The sequence below is a fragment of the Leucopleurus acutus genome (genome assembly GCF_964270905.1).
Source record: "Leucopleurus acutus genome assembly, chromosome: 7".
In the NCBI taxonomy this organism is placed as follows: Eukaryota; Metazoa; Chordata; class Mammalia; order Artiodactyla; family Delphinidae; genus Leucopleurus; species Leucopleurus acutus.
In genome coordinates, this window is record NC_139150.1 from 65024165 (window position 1) to 65047263 (window position 23099).

At 34.0% G+C, this 23099-nt stretch overlaps 1 protein-coding gene across 1 annotated transcript in view; it reads left to right on the forward strand.

Moving 5' to 3' along the window:
* CCDC171 (coiled-coil domain containing 171) overlaps positions 1-23099 on the forward strand; it is a gene marked incomplete at its 3' end in the record, with an annotated part of 361839 nt that overhangs the window by 246933 nt on the left and 91807 nt on the right. Inside the window, exons 22-23 of the mRNA XM_082842979.1 lie at positions 12193-12338; positions 14363-14417. Of these exons, the coding sequence (XP_082699105.1) occupies positions 12193-12338; positions 14363-14417 (201 nt within the window). The remainder of the gene's footprint in view (positions 1-12192; positions 12339-14362; positions 14418-23099) is intronic.

The following is a 23099-nucleotide window of genomic DNA, read 5'->3' on the forward strand; positions in this document are numbered from 1 at the left end:
TTAAGTTACTTCCTCAGAGTATATATATATTTTTTCAACCGTTATTCCCCAAACAGAGAGACAAGTTTTCCTAAGCACAGTTTCTCAAGAAATTGTACTGAGGCTTGGGTCCATCTGACTGCTTTTTCCTAATACTTTCTTTGAATCTACTAACTGTTGCTGAAACTGTGGTTGTTTTATTTATTTATTTATTTCAAAAAATTTTGGGGCCGTGCCTCGTGGCATGGAGGATCTTAGTTCCCTGAGCAGGGATCAAACTTGTGCCTCCTGCAGTGGAAGCCTGGAGTCTTAACCACTGGACCACCAGGGAAGTTCCAAACTGTGGTTGTTTTAGATGTGAGCCTTCAGCTTCGTTTTAGCAACCTATGTGTTACTCAGCCTCAGTCTCTTTTTCTGTAATTAATTGGAGTGAAGAGGGATTAAAATTTTTATATTTCATTTAGACATGTTAAAAATTAACTTTTGTGGTTCGTTAATCACAGAATGGGAAAGCTGGTACCCACCCTTTTACTTATTTATTTAGAAACTTTACTTAATGATTATTGCCAGTGGTAACTTTGTTCTAACCTTTTTTTTCCAAAATAACTCAACATAATAACCAATTTGTTATTGGTAAAAATCTAAAAAATATGTTTGAAACTATAGACCAAATAGCATAGTTCTCCTTAAAAAAATGCTAACTTCAGTTGTTAATCCACTTTTTGGTGCTCCTAAAATAATAGATAGTTTTCATTATACATTTCTGCTGTGACTCAAAGCTTATGGCTTTCTGTCATATGAGTCAAAAAACTTATAGGATTTCATGTAGTTATTAGTAGAAATAGAAAATATATGGCTAGGACGCTACATTTATATAAAGTAAATATTTAATATATACTCTCAGCTTGAGTTGTGTAAAAATGAATTTGAGATAATAGTCTTTACCATACTAAGGAAAATGATGTGTCACAAACCAGTTTTTTCTAAAATCCCTTTTTATCTAGTTTATCACTGAATCGTGATTCTCAAAGGTGAAATCTTATCAAAACTTCGTTAGAGCCTAACTGAAGATGTAAATGAGTGGTTGCATTATGGCCAGAATGATCTCTTGTATTCATTCTAATTTGGCAGTTATAGTTTGTGTATATGATCCCTGAGACAGATAAGAGAAAGCTGCTGTATGGTTGGGAATCGCACAAAAGCTCGTAGTGAACAGTAAAGCAAATTCTGGTTGAAAGAAGGTTGGGGGTTGGGAGTTCACTGAGTCAAGCGTTTCCCCCAAGATATAGTGATGCAACTCTGTGGAGTACTTATAAAAATCATATGCAAGGAAAAGTCTAGTTTTCTGACCGTATCTGGGCTATATGTACCTTTCTCATCTTTTCTCCTGTCATTGTCAATAGCTCCTTATCTTTATATGTAAGTTACCTCTTGGATTTCTCAGAACATGCCATTTTATTCTGCTGAGAATGCTCTTCACACACTGGTCACCTGGCTTTAATACAAGATGCTTTTTAAACTACATCTTTCTAGATAGGAAGTCATTTCCAAAAGGAGTATATTCTTTGTATTTCATTAATTTACATATCATACTGCTAGTTTTGAACTCTGGCTCTGTGTAATCTAGGCAAGTTACTTCAACTCTGCCTCAGTTACCTCATTTGTAAAATGGGAATAATAGTATTTACCTCATAGAGTTGTTATGAGGGCTAACTGTGTTAATGTCTGGCATAAGGTAAGTATTCAGTAAGTGTTAGCTATTATTACTGTTGCTACTACTACTACTATTTATGGCTGTGGTATGGATAGGCGTAAAATAAATGTATCTTGAATGAACAGATGAATACAGTAGAGTCACATCCAATGCTGAGGTTAGGTTTTAGGATCAGCCTATAAGGCTAAAATCTTGTATAGTCAAAAGTATCTTGGGGCTTCCCTGGTGGCACAGTGGTTGAGAGTCCGCCTGCCGATGCAGGGGACGCGGGTTCGTGCCCCGGTCCGGGAAGGTCCCACACGCCGCGGAGCGGCTGGGCCCATGAGCCATGGGCGCTGGGCCTGCGCGTCCGGAGCCTGTGCTCCGCAGCGGGAGGGGCCGCAGAAGTGAAAAAAGAAAAGAAATGGCTTAATCATTTTTCCACTAATAACTTCAAATATCCTGTTAGATTTCCTTAGGGATTCTTTTTTTTTTTTTTTTTTTTTTTGCGGTACGCGGGCCTCTCACTGCTGCGGCCCCTCCCGCTGCGGAGCACAGGCTCTGGACGTGCAGGCCCAGCGCCCATGGCTCACGGGCCCAGCCGCTCCGCGGCGTGTGGGACCTTCCCGGACCGGGGCACGAACCCGCGTCCCCTGCATCGGCAGGCGGACTCTCAACCACTGTGCCACCAGGGAAGCCCTAAGCCATTTCATTTTTAAATTCCTTTCAATTTACCCAATTCAATAAACTGTTCCTATTTGTTTTTATTTCTTTAAAAAGTCTTTTCTGGAGCGGCCAAACTAGAGATGCCATATTCTAGACAAACCTAAAACAGCCAGGTTTTCTTCCATGTTGGACTATGTTACCATTCTTTCAGTTGGATACCAAATGAAGAGATTGCTTTACATTCAAGGGCCAAGTTAGATGAAGGTACATTTTTTTTTACAGGAGAATCACTCTCACTTTTACCTCCTAGTTCGAGTATTTGCAGTAGTAGAGATATTTGGGATGTGAGGGCAACCAGGTGAAACAGCCGGTTTTATTGTAGTTGCCATTTGCTTTGTTCATGTCACCTATTGCAGGCTTGCTGTGGATAAACGTTTATGGCTTGGAGCAGTATCAGACCTATGGTATTTGAATTGCTGCTCTCCATCTCCCTTTCAGTTGCCTTCCTTTCCCCCATCTTCTCTCCCTTATCCCTTTCAGAGTAAGTTTAATGGCATGCTTTTAAGTCAAATGCAACTCTACTTTTATATCTCAGATTAACAAATTTCAGAACTAATTACTAATTCTTCTGTTACTATAACATTATAATGTAGTCTGTATGGTGGCAGTGCTTTAAAAGTGGTATTTTTAGATTAAATTAGGCACATAGATTACTTTTTACATATGAGTTAAAATCTCCTTAACAGGAGGATTTAGATACAAGTGTTGATATTGTAGAGCTTGATATACTGTTGTGAGAGCGTAGAGTTCCTGTAATAAATATTTTAAAAGTTGAGGCATATACTAGGCAACCAAATTTCAAGATCTGCAGGGAAAGTTCATTGCTGATGCTAACTTATAAAGGAAGGAGACATAGAGAACTCCTTTGCCTTTTGAAAGGTTAAAAAAAAGCAGCAGCCCAATGTGGTCCTGAATTATATAAAATTCTGTACTGCAGTAGCATGCTGTATAATTCATCCTTACTATGCAAATATTTATTTCTTATTTCATTAGTACATAAGTGATGACAGTCATCCTACTTTCACGCAGGGAATCCTGAATTGTGCATGCTTTGATTTTTGATGTTAAAGCAGTGCCATTGTATAACACTTATGTCCTTATTGGAGTGTATTTCAATATAAATAGAAAGCAGCCATTTAAATAGTCTGAAATGCCTTACTGACCTTACCGAGAACTCGATACATAGGTGAAATACTAGTTTTATATTTCCATGGGGACTTCCCAGTTAGTGGATTCTATGGAAAATCTGGAGAAATGGTTACTGCTGTTGTGGTGCAGGATAAAGAATAAGGTTTTAGACACACACATACAGAGACCAGAGTACTGGTTACCAGAGGGGAAGGGAGGTAGGGGGAGGACGAAATGGGTAAAGGGGGTCAACTGTATGTTGATGGATGGAAACAAAACTTTGGATGGTGAGCATGCTGAAGTGTGTATGGACATCTTCATACAATGTTGTACACATGAAACAAGTGTGACCTCAACTGCAAAAAGATTAAGGGTTTAGATTTAGAAGACCTGGGCTCACATTTTGGAGTAAACTTTTCTGATTCTTAGTTTCCTTGCATGTAAAATAGGAATGATAATGTGATCTATCTCACTGGACTATGAAGAACCAATTGAGTTAATGTAACTATTAAATACTTGTATGATGATGATAATATGGTTCAGTTGTCACTCAAGCTATTTTCCCCCCCAGGTTTTGGGGGAAATAAGCTTTAAAAATAGCAAACATTTATTGCACGCTTACAATATGACAGGCATTGTTCAAGAACAGGCCTAGTGCCTTCATGCAAAGGTGGAATGCTCTGGATTGAGAAATGTAGGAAATGTCTGTGGTTCAGACTTTTCCCCTGTGAATATACCTCTGAAATTAAGATAGAAATCAGTGTGAAATACTTAATACAAAACAATTCACCTGATGAATACATTTTTTAAGAAAAAACTCAGATTTTGTTTTGTCTACATTTAAGTCTAAAAAAACCCTGTTTATTTTTCTAATTTAAACTTTTTTTAAGATTTTTTTTCATGTAGACCATTTTAAAACTGTTTATTGAATTTGTTACAATATTGCTTCTGTCTTATGTTTTGGTTTTTTGGCCACGAGGCGTGTGGGATCTTAGCTTCCCAGTCAGGGATCAAACCCTCACCCCCAGCATTGGAAGGTGAAGTCTTAACCACTGGACCGCCAGGGAAGTCCCTTCTAGTTTAAAACTGACCTTCAGATTCTCTTAAATAATTGATTTTTACTCAGCTGATATTGGATTTACTTTTATTAATATTATTTAATATATAATATATTCAAGAATTCAAGATAGTCATTTAAATTCTGTAGTACAATAAAAATATTAATGTAAAGGTCTTTTAATTATTGTATAGGATTATCTACCCTATTCAATTACATCACAAAAAGAATTCTTGAAATTGAAAAATTCTTCTGACAATAAGTTCTTTTTATTTAAATGTCAGAAATCCAACTGTGTGAAGCCGTTTATAAATTATTCATATTTTCTCAATTCTTAGTAGACATTTGTTTTAGGTAATTCTCAAATGATTTAAAAGCAGTATTTATATTCTAAATGATATTTTTCTGCAACCTAATTCATAGCTTGACTCATTTAAAATATTGCCAGGGAATTCTGAAGCTTTTTGGACCTCCACATAGCTAAGGATTGTCAACTGGGTGAAGTTTTTAGAACCTGCTGAGTAGTCTGTGGCTGATAAAGTCTAACAGAAGGACTTACTGTATTCCATCCGTTTATTTCTTAGCTATTCATTGAGAGAACACAGAGGTCGTATAAGAGCTGATTTTATTATAGCAGCATCATGGTGGCTGTCACCTGCAGCTAGTTTCTGTCTCCTGAGGTCTGTAGTGCAGCCAAATGCAGTTTGTTTTATACTCTGAGAAAATATTACTGCCACATTACTGCTTACATGCCATGTGTCACAATAAATCTAGCTGCTGCTTGTGTCTTCTGTACTTTTCTGAGAGTATTTTCCTGTTGAGAGGACTCTCATGATTCTCTTTATCTTCCTTCTCTTTTTTTGTCATTTAAAATGTCCTTTAACTATTTCTCTCCCAGTTTACCTCATTATTATCTAACACATTTAGTCTACCAGAGTTTTGTAGTACTGTGTGAGGCTTGGAACAAACAGCATTAAATATGTTTTGAACACTTTTATGAGGTTCCTTTTGTTTCCACTGTATTTTACTATTGATCACTTTCAGTTAGTTTACTGGGAAGGATTAACTTTTTTCCTTTTATATTGATGGAATTTAAGAGAACCTTTTCAAAGGAACATGTGAGAATGTGGTGCCAATAATCATAAAGCATACAGCAAAATCTTATAGCATACTTTGAAATTTTAAAGGTGCATTTTCATTGCTCATCCGCTCCATTTTTTCATAATCATCTACCATATGGCCTATTTATAAAAGTGACTTATTTTATACTTTTTTTTGTTAATGTTATTTTATCTTTTTCAAGTGTGATACAAATAGTTATTTTAAACAATTTATGTATGTTTATACATATGCATATATATAAGCGATGATGTAGAAATAATATAGAAACTCATAAGTTGCCACATATAGGTGGGGATTTAAAAAAGACTGTAACGACACTACATGTAGGAGTGTAAGTATTGCATTAATTATGCATAATAAATTTAGGTAGCGTTTTATGGTTTATAAGACACTTTCACATCTGTTGTCTTACTAGATGTGTGAGTCCTAACAAGGGCTGTCATTTACTGAACCCCAAAGTGGGTAAGTTATTTGATTTTTAACTTCGGTTTATTAATGTCACCTATGTTTTGCATAGAATTATTATTAGAAAATAGTAAAAGATAATGTCCTTAAGAAAACTTAAAATTGCAGAAATTTTAATTCAGATTATCCATATAAAATATAGACTACCAAAACTGAAATTTATTCATATATTAATTTTACCACATACTAACATCTTTGACTATTGTATATTTACTGTAAATTCTCTAATTGCTTATCTCATAGATTTTCAAGCTTTATTATAAAATATGTCATTCTTTAGTTTCATCCCTAAATTGTGTACCCAATTGTAAATTTGGTGGTTGTATCATTTTAAATTTATACTCTCTGTGGCAGCCTGTGTAGTTTGACCTACCCGGCAGCTACTAATTCTTGAGTAATATAATTTTCTAGTTGTCACATTATAATGGTAGGGCTGAAGACAGTGCCATTTCCTTTTCCAACATTAGTTTTAGTGCCCTGAGATGTTTTACCCAATTTATCACAATCTAGGAATGTTTATTCAAAAGTTACAGTTGGACAGTAGTAAAATTTTAGAAAAAAAAGTTACAGATTTTTTTTCTTAACCTAGGAAATGTAGCTTAGTTCTTCATAACTCTTGTGTTGTTGTCTTGTCTTACATTTTCTATGACTAACTTTTATACCAAATTGAATAAGCCATTAGCTTTTAGTCTGTAGGAATGTGGATCCATAGATATTTCCCATTAGACAAAAGAAAATCTATAAAAGCGATCTCTCTCGGGGCTTGGTCTTCCTAGCTGACCTAATGGTCTAAAGCAGTGTAGTACTGTACTCTTATGAGAAATAACTCTGTTGGATGATTCCCTTAACATCCAGAAATAATAATTGGAGAGTTGTGTACACTCTTTCAGGGAACTTTAACTTTTCTACTAAATACCACATTTATTAAGCAAATATTCTGATTCAGGGAATTCATGTTATAAATTTTATACTTTTGAAACTATTACTGAACAAAATTATAAACCTTGTATATCTTGTGTCATTTAAAATTAGAGCTTGCTGTGAAATAATGAGATATACTACATTTAGGTTGCCATGTTGTTTTGATAAGTTTTTTTTTTTTAAGAACTTCTCTTCAAAAAACACCTCCAGGGCTTCCCTGGTGGCGCAGTGGTTGAGAGTTCGCCTGCCGATGCAGGGGACATGGGTTCGTGCCCTGGTCCGGGAAGATCCCACATGCCGTAGAGCGGCTGGGCCCGTGAGCCATGGCCGCTGGGCCTGCACGTCTGGAGCCTGTGCTCCGCAACGGGAGAGGCCACAACAGTGAGAGGCCCGCGTACCGCAAAAAAAACCCAACCAACCAACCAAACAAAAAAACCACCTCCATTGGTGATTGTTGCACAGCTTTGTGAATATAATAAAACCCACTGAATTGTACACTTTAAAAGTGTGAATTATGTGAATTATGTCTCAATAAAACTGTTATTAAAAAATTCCACTGTACAAAATGTTTTCATAGGTGCAAAGTAATAGAATTTCAATTTATATTCACAATTTAAAAAAATTGTTAACCTTAATAAATGTTTAAAGCTTTAGAAATATGAAATTATGTATGACTTAAGATAATAATTTGTTCTTATTCAATAGTAACATATGTTTATTATAGAAACTTCAGAAACTCTAGATAAGAAAAGACATTTTAAAAATGTGTAGGTATTTTAATATCCACATCTATCCTGTATTCTGTCCCTAAGCTTTCTCCGTACTTAACTACTTCCTTGGTATCCATACTTTTCCTGCCAGCTTTCATTATTTATTTAAAATTTATTATTTTTGGCTGCGTCAGGTCTTAGTTGTGGCATGCAGGCTCTGTAGTTGTGGCATGTGGGCTCTGTAGTTGTAGCATGTGGGCTTAGTTGCCCCGCAGCATGTGGGATCTTAGTTCCATGACCTGGAATTGAACCTGCATCACCTGCATTGGAAGGCGGATTCTTAACTACTGGACCACCAGGGAAGTCCCGTTGCCGGCTTTCATTAGTAGTACATAGCTTTTCATGACCATCTTAGGAAAACAACCAGTTGTAAAACTATCTTCTTATAAGAGTAAAAAAGCATTGAAAGCACTGAAGAGTAAAAAAGAGTGAAAGCATTGGCTTTTTTTCCTGGACTATGAGAGGTGTACATGAGCAATGAGATCATTATCTTAAAAGAAATACAATAAATATCTTGCAGAGTAGCTTCTGAAATACAGTAAGCTTGGGATTTTGCTGTAAAATTTTGCTTTAAAACATTTTGGATTTAAAGTGAAAACTTGGAATGTTTGATAAATAGTATTGTGGCATTGGTTCTTGTGTAGATGGTATATTTTCTTTTAAACTTTTGTTACCATTTTTAGCATTAACTTTCTAGCAGCTAAAATTGTTCAAAACATAGTTTAAAGATAAATGCAGTATCGGGCTTTGAATTTTTTTTTTTTTTTTTTTTGGTAAATACTAAGACCTGAGTACAAAATGAGGGCTGTGTTGTGGATTAAGTGAAATTCTTAAGGCTGTGCTGTTCTGATAACTGAACCTGAAGTGACCTTTCTCAGACACAATTACAGAGCTGTATGTTTTTCCTTTAATTTCATCAGGGGTTTAATTAGTATACAAATAAAACTTCCCTTATCTTCCTTTCTACCTAATTGGCTTGTCTTCGCTTATATATGAAGTATGTGAAAGTGGGCTGTAATTAGGGTGACCGTGTTAACCTTTTTTCCTCAAATGTACTGTTGCCTAAAGGCCTCAAGGCCTAAAAACAGTGCTTTGGATTATTGCTTTGCAATCGCTATGGTTGTCCCATAGGTTTTCTCATGAGCAGAAGGGCTTTGGGTGCTGCAGGTTCCCACTGCTTAACAGGATCTTCATTCTTCTCCCCACTAAATGTTTATTGATTATCTTGCTGTTCCAGGCTCAGCCTCCAACAACTTAATATCAGGTGACAGTCAGGAGAGTTCTCCAAGTAATTAGAGTTGAGCATTGGGGGAACAATTAGGAGCAGAGTTATTAAACTTGATTTATCCTATTCTCCCCTGAACAGTTTCTTGGATATCAGGACATCACACTTTCACAGTCTGCCCTGGTTGAGAAATTAGTGGCTAACCTGCTTGCTTATCACCATTGCCTAGCTGCCCAGAGGTACACCCTCTTGGTTTCAGTCCTTCAGTTGGAAATATTAGAGTCCATAAAGTTTATCATGGGTTTTAATTAGATAAATCTGAACAGGAGAAAAGAAAAGCTGAAGTTAAAATTTTATATGTGTCTAATATATATTACATATGGTATAGGTACGTATGTATATACATCATATATATATACACACACATGAATTTGTTTTTCTTTTTTTAAAGCTTGGTGTTAGGATTTTTAAGGATTCTACTTTTGTTGTCAAACACAAAAATGTGAACATCAGAGAAAAGACATATTACTGAATCACTTTTTATGTCTTGGTGTTTTGCATACATCACCACGAACCTTAGGACTCGATGTATATAGATTCCATTGTGATGTGCCTCGGCTCTTTAAAATGAGAATGCTGTGTCCATAAGTTATATAACTATGATTATTCTTTTTTCAAAAACTGTTATCTCTTCATTTTTACACTAAGGAAGTATGATCCGTATCACCTATTTATACCATTTTTTTGTTTGTTGTCTATAATTTCAGTCTTAGAGTAGGCTATTCAGCTGTACCTCTGAAATAGTGCAAGCTTTAGAAGAGTTTGGTGGCTCCCTGCCATTGCCCCGAGAGAAGGAGATGAAAGCTGATGGAAACTGGAAGATTTAGATATATAGTGGAGATTCTAATTCTATGAGTTATATCTTCTTTGGAAGGAGATCATAGAATTGCTAAAAAGTCAAGTATGGTTTTATAGTGATTTTAAGGTCATGGGTTCTCTCAGATTGGACCAGTGAGCTTCGCTCTGGGTGAGGCTGGAATCAATATCCTGAACACCCCTCACAAATATACACCTCTACTCATAAGAACTACTGAGCAAGAGAATTTGAATGGAGTGGCACATTCTATTATTTCTGTTGGAAAAAGAACTCAAGCTTTATGTGTAACTGGTGGTGGATCATTAATTTTATATTCACATCTGAAAAACAGCATTTTTTATTACCTGAAAGATGTCAGAAATATTGCCTTTAAAAGGACTCAAATGGGTTTTATTTTTTCAAAGAAAGAAATCTCATGATACTTCAGTGCCTTTAAATATCTTAACATTGGCACAAAATAAGTAGGTTTAGCATAGCTTTTCAAATCTATTCTTTGTTGTCTTTTTAAGTTGGTTTGAATCAGTGACTATTTCCATAGTGGGATATACTTAAAGATCTGTTAGTACTAAAGATTTAAAATAAAACATAATATCTAAAAAATAGTCACAGTTTGCTTATTTCTAGTTTCTTGACTTGTATTTGTCCGACAGCAACTTGACTGTTTGAAAGTGAAATACTGAATTAAATTTCTTTTAGCATTTAAAAATACCTGGTTTAAGGGTAAGCTGGGATGAAGTGAGAGAGTAGCATTGACATATATACACTACCAAATGTAAAATAGATAGCTAGTGGGAAGCAGCTGCATAGCACAGGGAGATCAGCTTGGTGCTTTGTGACCACCTATAGGGGTGGGATAGAGAGGGTGGGAGGGAAACGCAAGAAGGAGGGGATATGGGGATATATGTATACATATAGCTGATCCACTTTGTTATGCAGCAGAAACTAACGCACCATTGTAAAGCAATTATACTCCAATAAAGATGTTAAAAAAAAAAACACCTGGTTTTGCTTTCAATTCATATTGTTCAGAGTGAATTAATTGTTTTAGCTCCACGCAGGCAGCTTGAGTTTTTATACTACTTATTGTGAGTGCATTAAAATAATATTATTGGAAAAGTTTTAAACATGAAATTATTGCATCTTGGTTGTCCTTTACTGAGTATTTGAAGCATAGTTGTGAATGTTAATGTGTGGCTACACTCTTAGAAAGAAGAAAAAATATTATGTGTATGCAATCAATTATTTAGTTCACTGTCCAACAAACTTAATTGAAAAACTGGTTGATAAGCGCATATGCTAGAAATTTCATAGGCAAAGGAATGAGCAGATTTTTAGTGCTAAGAGATCCTCTGATCCTTATATTGTTTTACATCCTAGAATTTTAAATAAGAAAATACTCCTTTAACTTACGAGTTTTTGAGTCTAAGACCTTTAGCCTTAAAGTTCCAAGATGAAATTGTACTCTTCTATCTTGAAATTTTTGTGCTAAGTGAATATTTCAGATTAAAGCACATAGCAAATATCAATCAACAAATTTTATACTTCTATGACTAGGAAAATATTTACGGAACATAATTCCAAATGCAAGTATTGTTTATAACTCTCTCTGTTGAAACATGTTGATCACGTTTGTGTTTTCTCTGACATGAGAGTTTTTTATGGGAAATAAGTGAATTTTATTTTCGAGTCCAGTGTGTTTGTTCACTGAGATGTGTATAGCAACGTAACTGTTACTGATACATTTAAAAAGAGAGTAGTGGTGCTTTTAAATTTTGGGTTCCCCATTCTCTTAAAGGTATCCTAATCTACCTTCCTCTCCATCACACACATACTTTGGCATATGATAGTTCTTGTTTTAAATAGACTCTAAATTTCATGTGCTTTTTCCATTGAAATCTTTATTTTTTATCATTAAAAGAAAATGCAACCTGAGGTTTTTAATAATCAGATATTTTTCATAAGAATAGAATGTATTTGCCTTGCAGTATTTAAAAAAACAAAACAGAGCTGTATTTTGCAGCTAAACATTTTTCAAAATCTTACCAGTTCTATCATTTCTAATTAGTAAGTATGTAAAATTTTTTGCAGAAAATTTGTTAAACCTTGATGTGTAATGACCCAAGTCTACTTCTCAGTCAGTCTGTATCCTTCTTTGTTTAATAGCCTATGGCATAAATTGAAGTTAATTATCAGGGCTGACAGGTAACTCTGTTTTCTGTCTGCTTGCAGAGTCTCTCCGAGGCAAAGATGGAGCTGAGAAGAAAAGATCAATCTCTGCGTCAGCTCAATAGACATCTTACCCAGCTGGAGCAGGACAAGCGTCGACTGGAGGAGAACATCCATGATGCAGAGAGTGCCCTCCGCATGGCAGCCAAGTGAGCATTTGGACCTTGGGGAGATCACTTAAAACAGACAAAAGATCAATTCTTACTTTCATGCTCTGGGTTTTAGCCCTGGATAATACAGTGTTAGAAAACAAAAGTACAGCTGTCTCTCTTTGAAATTCTCTGATATATCCTCAAAAAAGAAAACTCTTAACATACTAAATGTATATTTTATTGAGAAACCTTAGAAAAGAATAAGTTTCTATATAACCTCTAATGCTGTGTATTTTAGGTTCTGTTGTAGCATTACATGTTTGAAATCAGGTTTTCATTAACTTGAGATATAAAACTCTTTATTTTAAAGTTTTGAATAGTTTCTCCTGTCACATATTTCTCATCCCTTTCTGCCCCACTGCCTCCCAAATTTTCTTCTGCATATATTATACTAATATTGCAAGTAATATTTCCATAAAGAAATGTTCGTATATAATCAACATGTGTATTGTAGCATCTTTTTAAGTGCAGTAAAAACATATTGATCATGGAAAATTCATTTAATTTTATAGCTGTATATTCAAATATGTTAAATAGAGAAGAATATGCAATTTTCAGAGTGGGCAACTATGTAACTGTGATGAGAGTGTTTTTCCTTTTACCAGGTAATCAAGTTGACGTACACTGTGAAGTTCAAATTGAATAGTTCTCTTGGGTATTTTTATTTATTCCCCACATCAAATTTCATGGAGTACTTTAAGACAGTCCTTTTTACAACAGCATGGCTTAAAGAAAATCTATTTATGGATTAAACATCTAATTTTAATAAACTCAGTGTTTTCTAAATTTGGAATTCTGGATTCCTGTACTTGCAAATACATACACACATATACATATATGTATGTATATATATATTTGCAAATGTATAACTATAACTTAAAAATGTTTGGAGACAAACTCTTGTTAAGCATAACATAAGAAATATGAATGTAATGTGTAAACTAAATCATAAAACGGGCAGTTTGCAATCCTAGGATACCCACAGCTTTGTCAGTGGGCTTGGGGTATTGCTCACACATAATGGAAAAATGAGTTTACACAATGCCACAATATTGGCATTTTGAATACCCACCAATACATTTTTGGAAAATTGTAAGGCTCCATAACAGTGCACTACCATATTGGTTATATGTAATTGTCATTTTAAAAAAATATAAGTTTGACTGAATCAGCTTTTTGCTGTCATTTTTCAGTCTCAGTTTCCTCATGTCAAATGAGAAGCTTAGCATAGGTAATTTTTAGTACGTCTCAGAGCACTGAAAATTCTAAGAGTAATGAAAACAAGATTATAAAACCTCTAGATTCATACTGTGCCTTCAGAATACTGCTGGTAATTCAGGAATTTGTCAAGTCTGAGATCTGTGACCATGGGCACATGTGCTTATAAGAAAGCTAAAGAAAGCTAATTTGAAATTTGGAAAGCTAATACATTATTTACAGTTTTCAATTTATAATTCACCATTAAAATTTTGTCTTCAGCATTCTCATCCCAACTTTTAATTTCATCATAAAGGCTAAACTCAATATACAAGGCTAGAGAAGAAAATAGTAACTTTGCATATTTCTAGTCAAGGCCATAGAAGGTTTTTGTGTAATTATTATAGCACAAAAAACCCATGGAGAAGGGAAAATATTATTGTGCCCAGTATGACCATTTATATCTCCAGCACTAGTATTTCTAAAGTCTTTTTCATTAGAAGCCAAAAGAATGCACGTTTAGCCTTTTCAGCACATTGTAAATCAATAATGTAATCACATGATTTCTTTTTTTCTTTCTTTCTTTTTCACTCTCTTTTAACTTTGAAAATATCCATAAGAATTATTCCCCCCTCTAATTTTTGGCAGGCAGTATAACTGAAGATAAGAATTAAAAGCGGAAATATACTAGTGAATATGGTTAGGTTTTACACTTTAGGAAAAACCAACCCTTATTTTTCAGTAATAGTCACTTATACTAAAATGTGTTACAATTATAGTAAGGTTTGGGTTTTACTAACATCTAATCTTTATTTTGTTTCTAGGGACAAAGAATGTGTTGCTAATCATATGAGAACAGTAGAAAATGTGCTTCATAAGGTATTATAATTTTTCTTCAATATTGTTCAAATTGTATTATGACACAGTTCTCCTAGTCACTAATTTTATTAACTGTAAAGTACTTTAATTCATTTTGTAGCTTTCTTTAAAAATAAATTAACAAAAGGATCCTTTCAAATGACTGAAAATTTGTATTGAACAATGCTATATTGCATAACTTTTTTCAGAATTCACTTTATGTATGTGATAAAACTATGAAAATAGTGTTTTCCCCAAACTGGTATAATTGCACTTGAGTTATTTGTGGTCTTTGCTGACTGAACTAAAGGTCATTAAGATTCATATATGTCTCATAATGATAAAATGTTTGACCACACTGTCTAACCTCTTACCACTCTTAAACCTACTATCCTATATACATATATTAATATATAGAGAGAGACATAAAGTATTGTATTTGGCAGTACTCATATACCTTAACCTAGGCAGTAATGTTTTTCAGGTTGTAATTTACCTTTTTATAGGAATGTATTCTTAAAGTAGAAATTGAATATACTTAATAATAGTCTGTTATTTTCAATCTGATTACTTCTGTATGATAAGTTGACTTTTAGTTTATAGTGATGAACAGCATAATAAGGATATTACAATATTACTAAAAACTTAATATCGTTAAGTATTGACTCAATACTGACTGTGTACTTTGTTAGCACTCCAGATTCAAAGATGTCTCATTATTTCATTATTTAAAAGTAGAGAAATGTTATTTGTTTCTGTTATTATTTAACAGACAATTTGTTGGAATAATGTAAATACCTAGTACTTTTAAGATATATGGAATTTATGAATGAATCATATTTAGAATAATTTTGTGAATCAAATTTTTTATACAATATAGTTTTAAAATCACTTAAAAATATCCTAAAAACTAATCCTGTTAAGGAAATACAAAATAACATCAATAAACATATTCAATACATTTTAACATTTTAAAAACAATGGACCTCTGTATTCTTTGATATTGAAAGTGACTAGCAAAAAGTGACTCACAGAGAGTATTCTGAAAAAAGGAATCTAATACTCTGAGTGCTATTTTTAAGCAATATTATTTGAAATTGTGATTTCTCCTCCTTCCCACTTAAAAAAATTTAGCCTGTCGGTATAGTTTAAATATAATCACATCAAATCCATGCATGCTAGAAATCTGAAATTTAGGTTTGTAGGAAAAGAGACATCTTTGGTTAGATTTTTTTTTGGTATATGGTGAGACTTTCGATAGGAAAAATAAATTATGTCATGTATATGGCATACCTTTTTATACCAGTTAATGTTGCCTTTGAAATCAATTGTTTGTCATCTCCCCAGACAGAGGAAAGTAATATGTTGGTTAGCAGCTGTTTTGGGAATGGACTTTGATATCAAACGAAAACCATCATCAATGTGAAATATAAATGTTGTACCTTACCCTTTCATTATGAGAATGGCAAAATATGTATTTTAAATACAATAAAGACTGATTGCAACAGGACAGTTGTAATCATACACTTCTTCATTTGCAGTTCTTTTGATTTTCGTGTCATATGGAAAGAAAGATGTCTGCAGAATTGGCCTACAACCACTGTAGATTTACTTCTGCTATATGGCTTTTTAATCTCCCTTCAGATGTAATAGTTAGTTATTTTGATTTAAGTCTCTGGAAATTTCTATATGTATAGTGATTTTAAAATTATCAATTACTTTTCAAGCTTGAAGTGAAAATTTAGGAAAGGCTAATTGATTATTGGGCTAATTCTCTTTTCTACGAAGTATGGGTGACAATGAATGGGTGATAAGGAAGAGACCCAGAGGGTACCTCTGAAGCTCTCAGGAAGGTGCAGCCCACCTGTCTTCAAGCCAGAGTTTGCAGGTTTATTTTTTTTGGCCACTGTGGACTGTTCAGTGGCATTTTGCTGTCTTGGAGAATCTAAGAGTAGTATAGAAGGAGGGTCCAGGCTCTTTCATGGTACAGTAAAAATGACTGGGGTTGCATCCAACCTCTTCAGCATAGTTTACTGTACATAGTCAAATAGTATAGCTATTCATATTTCTTAACCACATACGTTTGCAAGGTATGCACCAGTTATTCTAGAATAAAACCAAATTTTAACCTGCTGAATTGAATTTTAATACTAACTTCTGACACAATAATCAAATAAAAAGAACTTACTATCATGTAGAAATTATTTTCTTGTACTTTAAAGAACTTAAACTAAACATGTTTGCTTTTAGGAAAAGTGATTACTTTTTGGATATTTGTTAATTTTTAACTTTGACGCATTAACATTCAACTTTTCAAATCCTAAAACTGTATTATACACAGCTGTTTACTGTATATTATTTTTAAAATCCCATTTGGGACTGATACTAGTATTTAATAAAGAAGGCTAGTCATTTTTTATTTAAAAGCATATACTGTTTTTTTCAAAGAAACAGAAGTTTTTTAAAAAAAATTACATTTAAATATATTTTATTTAGGGCTGGTTTAAATATAGGCCAGAAGTTAACTTTTTATTAAGAAACTTTTTGGAGGTTTATTTCAGGTTATTTGGGGTTAAGAAAAGTAAGACAAAGAGAAAAACAAAATCATTACAACTTTTCATGAGGTACATTTTTTTTAATACACACACTTTTCTACTTAGTTGAATTCTGAACTACTTTTTGTATTTTAGAAAAAGCATAACTATTGAACTTTAAAAAAAATCACCATTTAAACCATTTTAAAAATGTACAGTTCAGTGGCTTTCAATGTATTTACAATGTTGTGCAACCATCACAACTATCTAACTCCAGAATATTTTTATCACCCCCAAAAGAAACCCAGTAGCCATTAAGCAGTCACTCCTATACCCCCTCATCCCATTCTGTGGGTTGTCTTTTTACTTTTTTGTTCGTGTCCTTTGATCAACAAAAGTTTTAAACTTTGATGAAGTCCAGTTTTTTCTTTTGTTGCTCATGTGTTTGGTCTCATATCTAAGAATGCTTTGCCAAATCCAAGGTCATGAGGATTTTACCCTATGTTTTCTTCAAAGAGTTTTATAGTGTTAACTCTCATATCTAGGTCTTTTGTCCATATTGAGTTAATTTTTGTATGTGGTATGATGCAAGGATCCAACTTCACTCTTTTTCATGGATATCCAGTTATCCCAGCACCATTTATTAAAAAGACTGTTCTTTCCCTCCATTCAGTAATCTTAGTAGCCTTAGTGAAAATCAGTTGACTATATCAATTGACAAATCAATTGATCATATGAAAATATAACTGATTTTTGGGTGTTGATCTTGTATACTGCAACTTTGCTGAATTTATTAGCTCTAATAACTTTTTTGTGGATTCTTAAGACTTTCTGTATATAAGATTATGATATCTACAAATAAAAGATAGTTTTACCTCTTTCTAATTTGGATGCCCGCCCTCCTCCCTCGCTTCCTCCCTCTCTTCCTTTTCTTTCCCTCCCTCCCTCCCTTTATTCCTTTATTTCATCTCATTGACTGACTAGAACTTCCAGTCCTAGCCATATGATAATATGATGACAACAGACTTTCTTGTGTGTTGTTCCTAATCTTATGGGGAAAGCATTTGGTCTTGCACCATTAAATGTTATAGACGTCCTGTATCAGATTGAGGAAGTTCTTTCCTGTTTCTAGTATTTTGAAGTTTTCTTGTCATGAAAGGGTGTTGTTGGGTTTTGTCATATGCTCTTTCTGCATCAAATGAGATGATTTTTTAAAAAAAATCTTCATTCTGCTAATGTTGTGTACTGCATAGATTGACTTATATATGTTAAACCATCTTTGCATTTCTGGTATAAACACCACTTCATTGTGGAGTATAATCATTTGAATATGCTGCTAGATTTGGTTTGCTAGTATTTTTTGAGGATTTTTGCATCTATGATCATAAGAGATATTGGTCTGCAGTTTTCCTGTTATATCTTTGTCTGGCTTTGGTTTCAGAGTAATACTGGCCTCATAGAATGAATTTAGCAGTAGCCCCTCCACTTCAATTTTTTTGGGAGACTTTGAGAAAGATTGGTGTTAATTGTTTAAATTTTTGGTAGAATTTACCAGTAAAGCTGTCTGGTCCTGCGATTTTCTTTGCTGGAAGCTTTTTGAATACTGATTCAATCTCTTTCCTTGTAATAAATCTATTTAGATTATCTGTTTCTTTTTGATTCAGCTTTGGTAGTTCATGTGTTTCTAGGAATTTATCTTTTTCATCTAGGTTATCTAATTTGTTGACATAAAGTTGTTCATTTTCTTAGAATTGTTTTATTTCTGTAAGGTCAGTAGTAAAATGTCCCCAATTTAATTCTAATTTTAGTAATTTATTAATCTTTTTTTCTTGGTGAGTCTAGTTAAGGTTTGTCAATTTTGTTGATCTTTTCAAGGTACCAAATTTGGTTTTCTTGATTTGCTCTATTATTTTTCTGTTCTCTATTGTGTTTATCTCTGTTCCGATCTTTATTATTTCCTTCCTTTTGTTTGCTTTGGGTTTAGTTTGATCCTCTTTTTCCAATTACCTCAGATAGAAGGTTAGGTTATTGATTTGAGATCTTTGTTCTTTTTACATGTAGGCGTTTAAGCCATGAATTTCCATGTGAACACTGCTGTCACTGCTTCCCATAAGTTTTGGTATGTTGTGTTTTTGTTTTCATTTATCTCAAAGTATTTTCTAATTTCTCTGTGATTTCTTCTTTGACCTATTCACTGTTTAAGAGTGTGTTGTTTAATTTCCAAAATATTTGGGCATTTTCCAGATATCTTTTTGCTATTTAGTTCTAAGGTAATTCTGTATGGTTTGAAATAGTTTATAAGTATTGTTTTATGTAGTTGTCTTTTAAATCATATAGGAAAAAAGAGAAGTTACAAATCATAAATACATTAATACTGACTTTTATATTTATGTATTCAGTTTCCTTCACTGGTATTCTTGATTTCTTCTTGTGGATTTGAGTTACTGTCTAGTGTCCTTTCATTTCAGACCAAAGGACTCCCTTTAGCCTTTCTTCTAGGGCAGGACTAGTGGTAAAGAACACCCTCAGCTTTTTATCTTGGAATGGCTTACTTTCTCCTTCATTTTGGAAGAATATTTTTGTTGGATATAGAATTTTAGATTGACAATTTTTTTCCCCCAGCACTTTGAATATGTCAACTCCAAAATTTCTATTTGGTTCCTTTCTATGCTTTTTATCTATTTATATTTCTCATTTGCAAGATGTTACTCTCGCGGTTTCCTTTGGTTCTTTGTACATGGTTTCCTTTAACTTTTGAAACACATTTGAAATAATTGATTTAAGGTCATCGTGTGATAATCTAGTATCTAAGCTTCCTCAGGAACAGTTCCTATTAATTCCTGTTTTTCTTATGTATGGGCCATACCTTCTTATTTCTTTGCATACTTCAAAATTTTTTGTTGAAAAGTAGATATTTTGAATATATAATGTGATAACTCTGGAAATCAGATTCTCTCCCAACCCTAGTGTTTGTTGTTGCTGTTTACTCTAGTAGGTTTTGTTTTCTCACTGACTTCCTGAACTAATTTCATAAGGTCTGTATTCTTGGTCATGTGTGGCCACTGAAACCTCTGTTCTGTTAACTTAGTGGTCTGTTAGTATTTCGATGGAGATTTCCTCAAATACCAAGATTCAGGTGATTTTTCTTGATTAAGATTTCACCTAGTTGCTGTAAACTTTCACATAGATTTCAGAGTTCTGAAAAAGTTGATTCTGATAAATTTTGCCAGTTTATTCTTTGCTTTTATGTAGGGACTGGCTTTTGGAGTTCCTTACTCTGCCATTTTTCCTCACATCTCTCCCTAAAATTGTATACATTTATTTTCCTAATAATTTTACCAGAAGGCTTCTAATATTACTGATAATATATCCTCTCAGGAATTGAAATTTTTAAAAAATTAAGAGCCCTCCAAACATGCTTAATTATTTCTATTGTGAGGAAAACAGAGAAAGTACAATAATTATATCAAAATAATTTTCAGGACAGGGTAATGATTGGATGGATAGGATAATGTCTGGATTATTTAGGGTTAGGTATGAGAAAATTAAGTTATGTTAGTATTTATTTGACACTAACAGATGTCTTGTTTTACTGTAGCTGTGGGTGAAAGTAAGTCGATTTTGGTAAAGTTGGAATGTGGGGAAGAAGCTGAATATTTTTTGTAGTCTTTTTAAAATTATTTTTCAATTAGCAGAATGGCTGGATTCTTGAGGCTTTTAGAGATTGCTTGAGTTTGGAAGGATGAAAGTGTTTCCTATGTATGATCAGAGCGTACTATGAACTTTAAAATTACCTCTGAACATTTATGAGAAGTGTCAGATGCCTTTTCAATAAGACGACTAAAAGATAAAACAGGAAGTCACAATCTTGAAACCTCAGAAGATTAGAACACCTGAATCTATAAATCCTGTAAACTTATAAGGCTGAAGTGACACTAGACCAATGACTAGGAAGTTACAGGGGTTTTTGATGACACTCTTGGATTTGCTTGTACAATGAAGTCACTTAAAACCTCTAATCCAACATAAAACACGATATTTACTGTAAATAGTTAAGTCCTACAAATGCTTTTTGAATGTATATTATGGGCCAGAAACTGTACCAGCCTTTGGGGAAACAAACACACACACAAACAACAACAACAACAATATTATATATGTGTATGTAGGTAGGTAGGTAGGTAGGTAGGTACATATCTCATAGTCCTTTTCTTCAAGGTAGAGACACAGATAATTCCAGTATACTATGGTAAATATGCATCCATAGATGCAGTTCCATATCTGTTTAGACAGGGTTATTCACCTGTGCGGCATGCTTAGAAAACCCAAGGTTGGCTGGAAATTTCTCAGAAGAAAATTAAAGCCTGGAAGGGGTTTGAAGTATGAGGAAAGACGGGAAAGGCATTCCAGCAGAGAGAGTAGCATGTGCAAGTGCATGGAAGCATGAATAGCCAAGTAGCCTCAATTCAGTATTAAGTGCAAGGAGAGTGCTGAATGAGGCAGGTGGCAGCCAGGTCACGGAAGAACTTTTTTTTTTTTTGGCCGTTTTAAGAATCTTGGATCTTTATTATGGAGGAAGTGAGACTAAACTAGGGTTTAAGCTAAGGAGTGATGTGGTCAGATTTCTGTACTGAATTGGGGCTCTAGGGGGGCACATCTGCAGACTGGAAATACTGAGTAATGAAGGTGGTTTTTAAGAACTGTGATTCTGTAGGCTAGATGAGTGCTGGTGAAGGTTTGGACCAGGAGAGAGATGATTGGTGGTGTCAGAAGAAAGGATATGAAGCTCATTTAGTAAAATGGCACATGGAGATGTGAAAGGCAGGGGAGGATGACTCCCAAGATGGGCAGTGTGATTAACTGATGTTGGGAAAACAAAGAGAGGAGCAGGCTTTTTCTCTTTTTTCTGTTTTTTTCTTTTGTTAGGGAGAAAAAGGGAGACAATGATGAGTTTTGTTTTGGAAATACTGAGTTTAAGGTAGTATGGAGTGATCAGCAAGATATGTGAGTCAGGACCTCAGGGGAAAAGTCAGGGCTAAAGGTAAAGGTTTGAGATTGATTAACATAATTCTCTCTGGCAAAGAAAGAAGGTAGTATAGCAATTGACAGGAGAAACAAGACATTATAGATAAATGGGAGGCTAGGAAATACATTTTGAGAGATTAATTATGCCAGAAGAGTTTGAAATCCTTGAGGGATGGAATTCTGTCTCCTTAATTTTTATATCCTCAGCATCTACCACAGTGCCTGGTACCCAGTAGGCACTTAATGAATGTTTGTTGAATGAGTCAAACTTTTACCATCACCCAGTCTCTAAACATAACTAAAGCCACCTCTAGATTCCAGTGGAAGTCTTGCTGATACTGTCTTTATTTTTTTGATTGCTAAAAATAGCATATGTATTTACTTTGCCTAATCAAGCTCTAGAGGAGAAAGCCTAGATTCAATTATAAGGATGTCCCTAAGAAAGAGAGATATGCTAACAACAAATTTATAGGTAATAGCTAGTTTAACTCCTATGAAGTAGAAAGATGATTACTTCTATTGTTAGAGTGGATTCTGGAATAAATAGAGTCAAGTAGACTCTGACAGGTGAAGACTCTAAATAGCCAAATCTTTAAATGTGATTTTATAATCTTACCTTAAAAAATGGTTAATGACAATATTTGGTAATACATAGTTAACTTTGATTTTTAATTTTCAATGCATTTACAAGGAATACAAAGACCACAGAATAATTTTTATTTAATGAAACTGACAGTTATTTTAAAGCTGAAACAATGATCATCTGCCTCTAATAACCCAGCTTTAAGTGACTTATTAATGACTCTCTGTTACTTATGATCTTTGAGCCCCTTTCCGTTCTCAGTTTCTTGATGCTGGTTCTGAAGATCAGCTGTGCAGGACATACAGGTGTTAGCACAGCTGGCTTGCTGATGACAACTCTTCCATATAGCTGTCTTGTGTGTCATCATTCATATTGTTCAGTGTCATTCTGACCTAGCCAAGCTAAAAATGGTACTCCAGCTCAAGAGGGATTTAAAAACCTTGACAGACTAAAGATGAGACCACAGAATTTCGTGTACGTGTGCTTACCAGTTTTTAGCTTAAACACATCTAAATAACTAATTTCAGTGTGCGTCTGTCTTTACCCTTTGAAATAATTTAC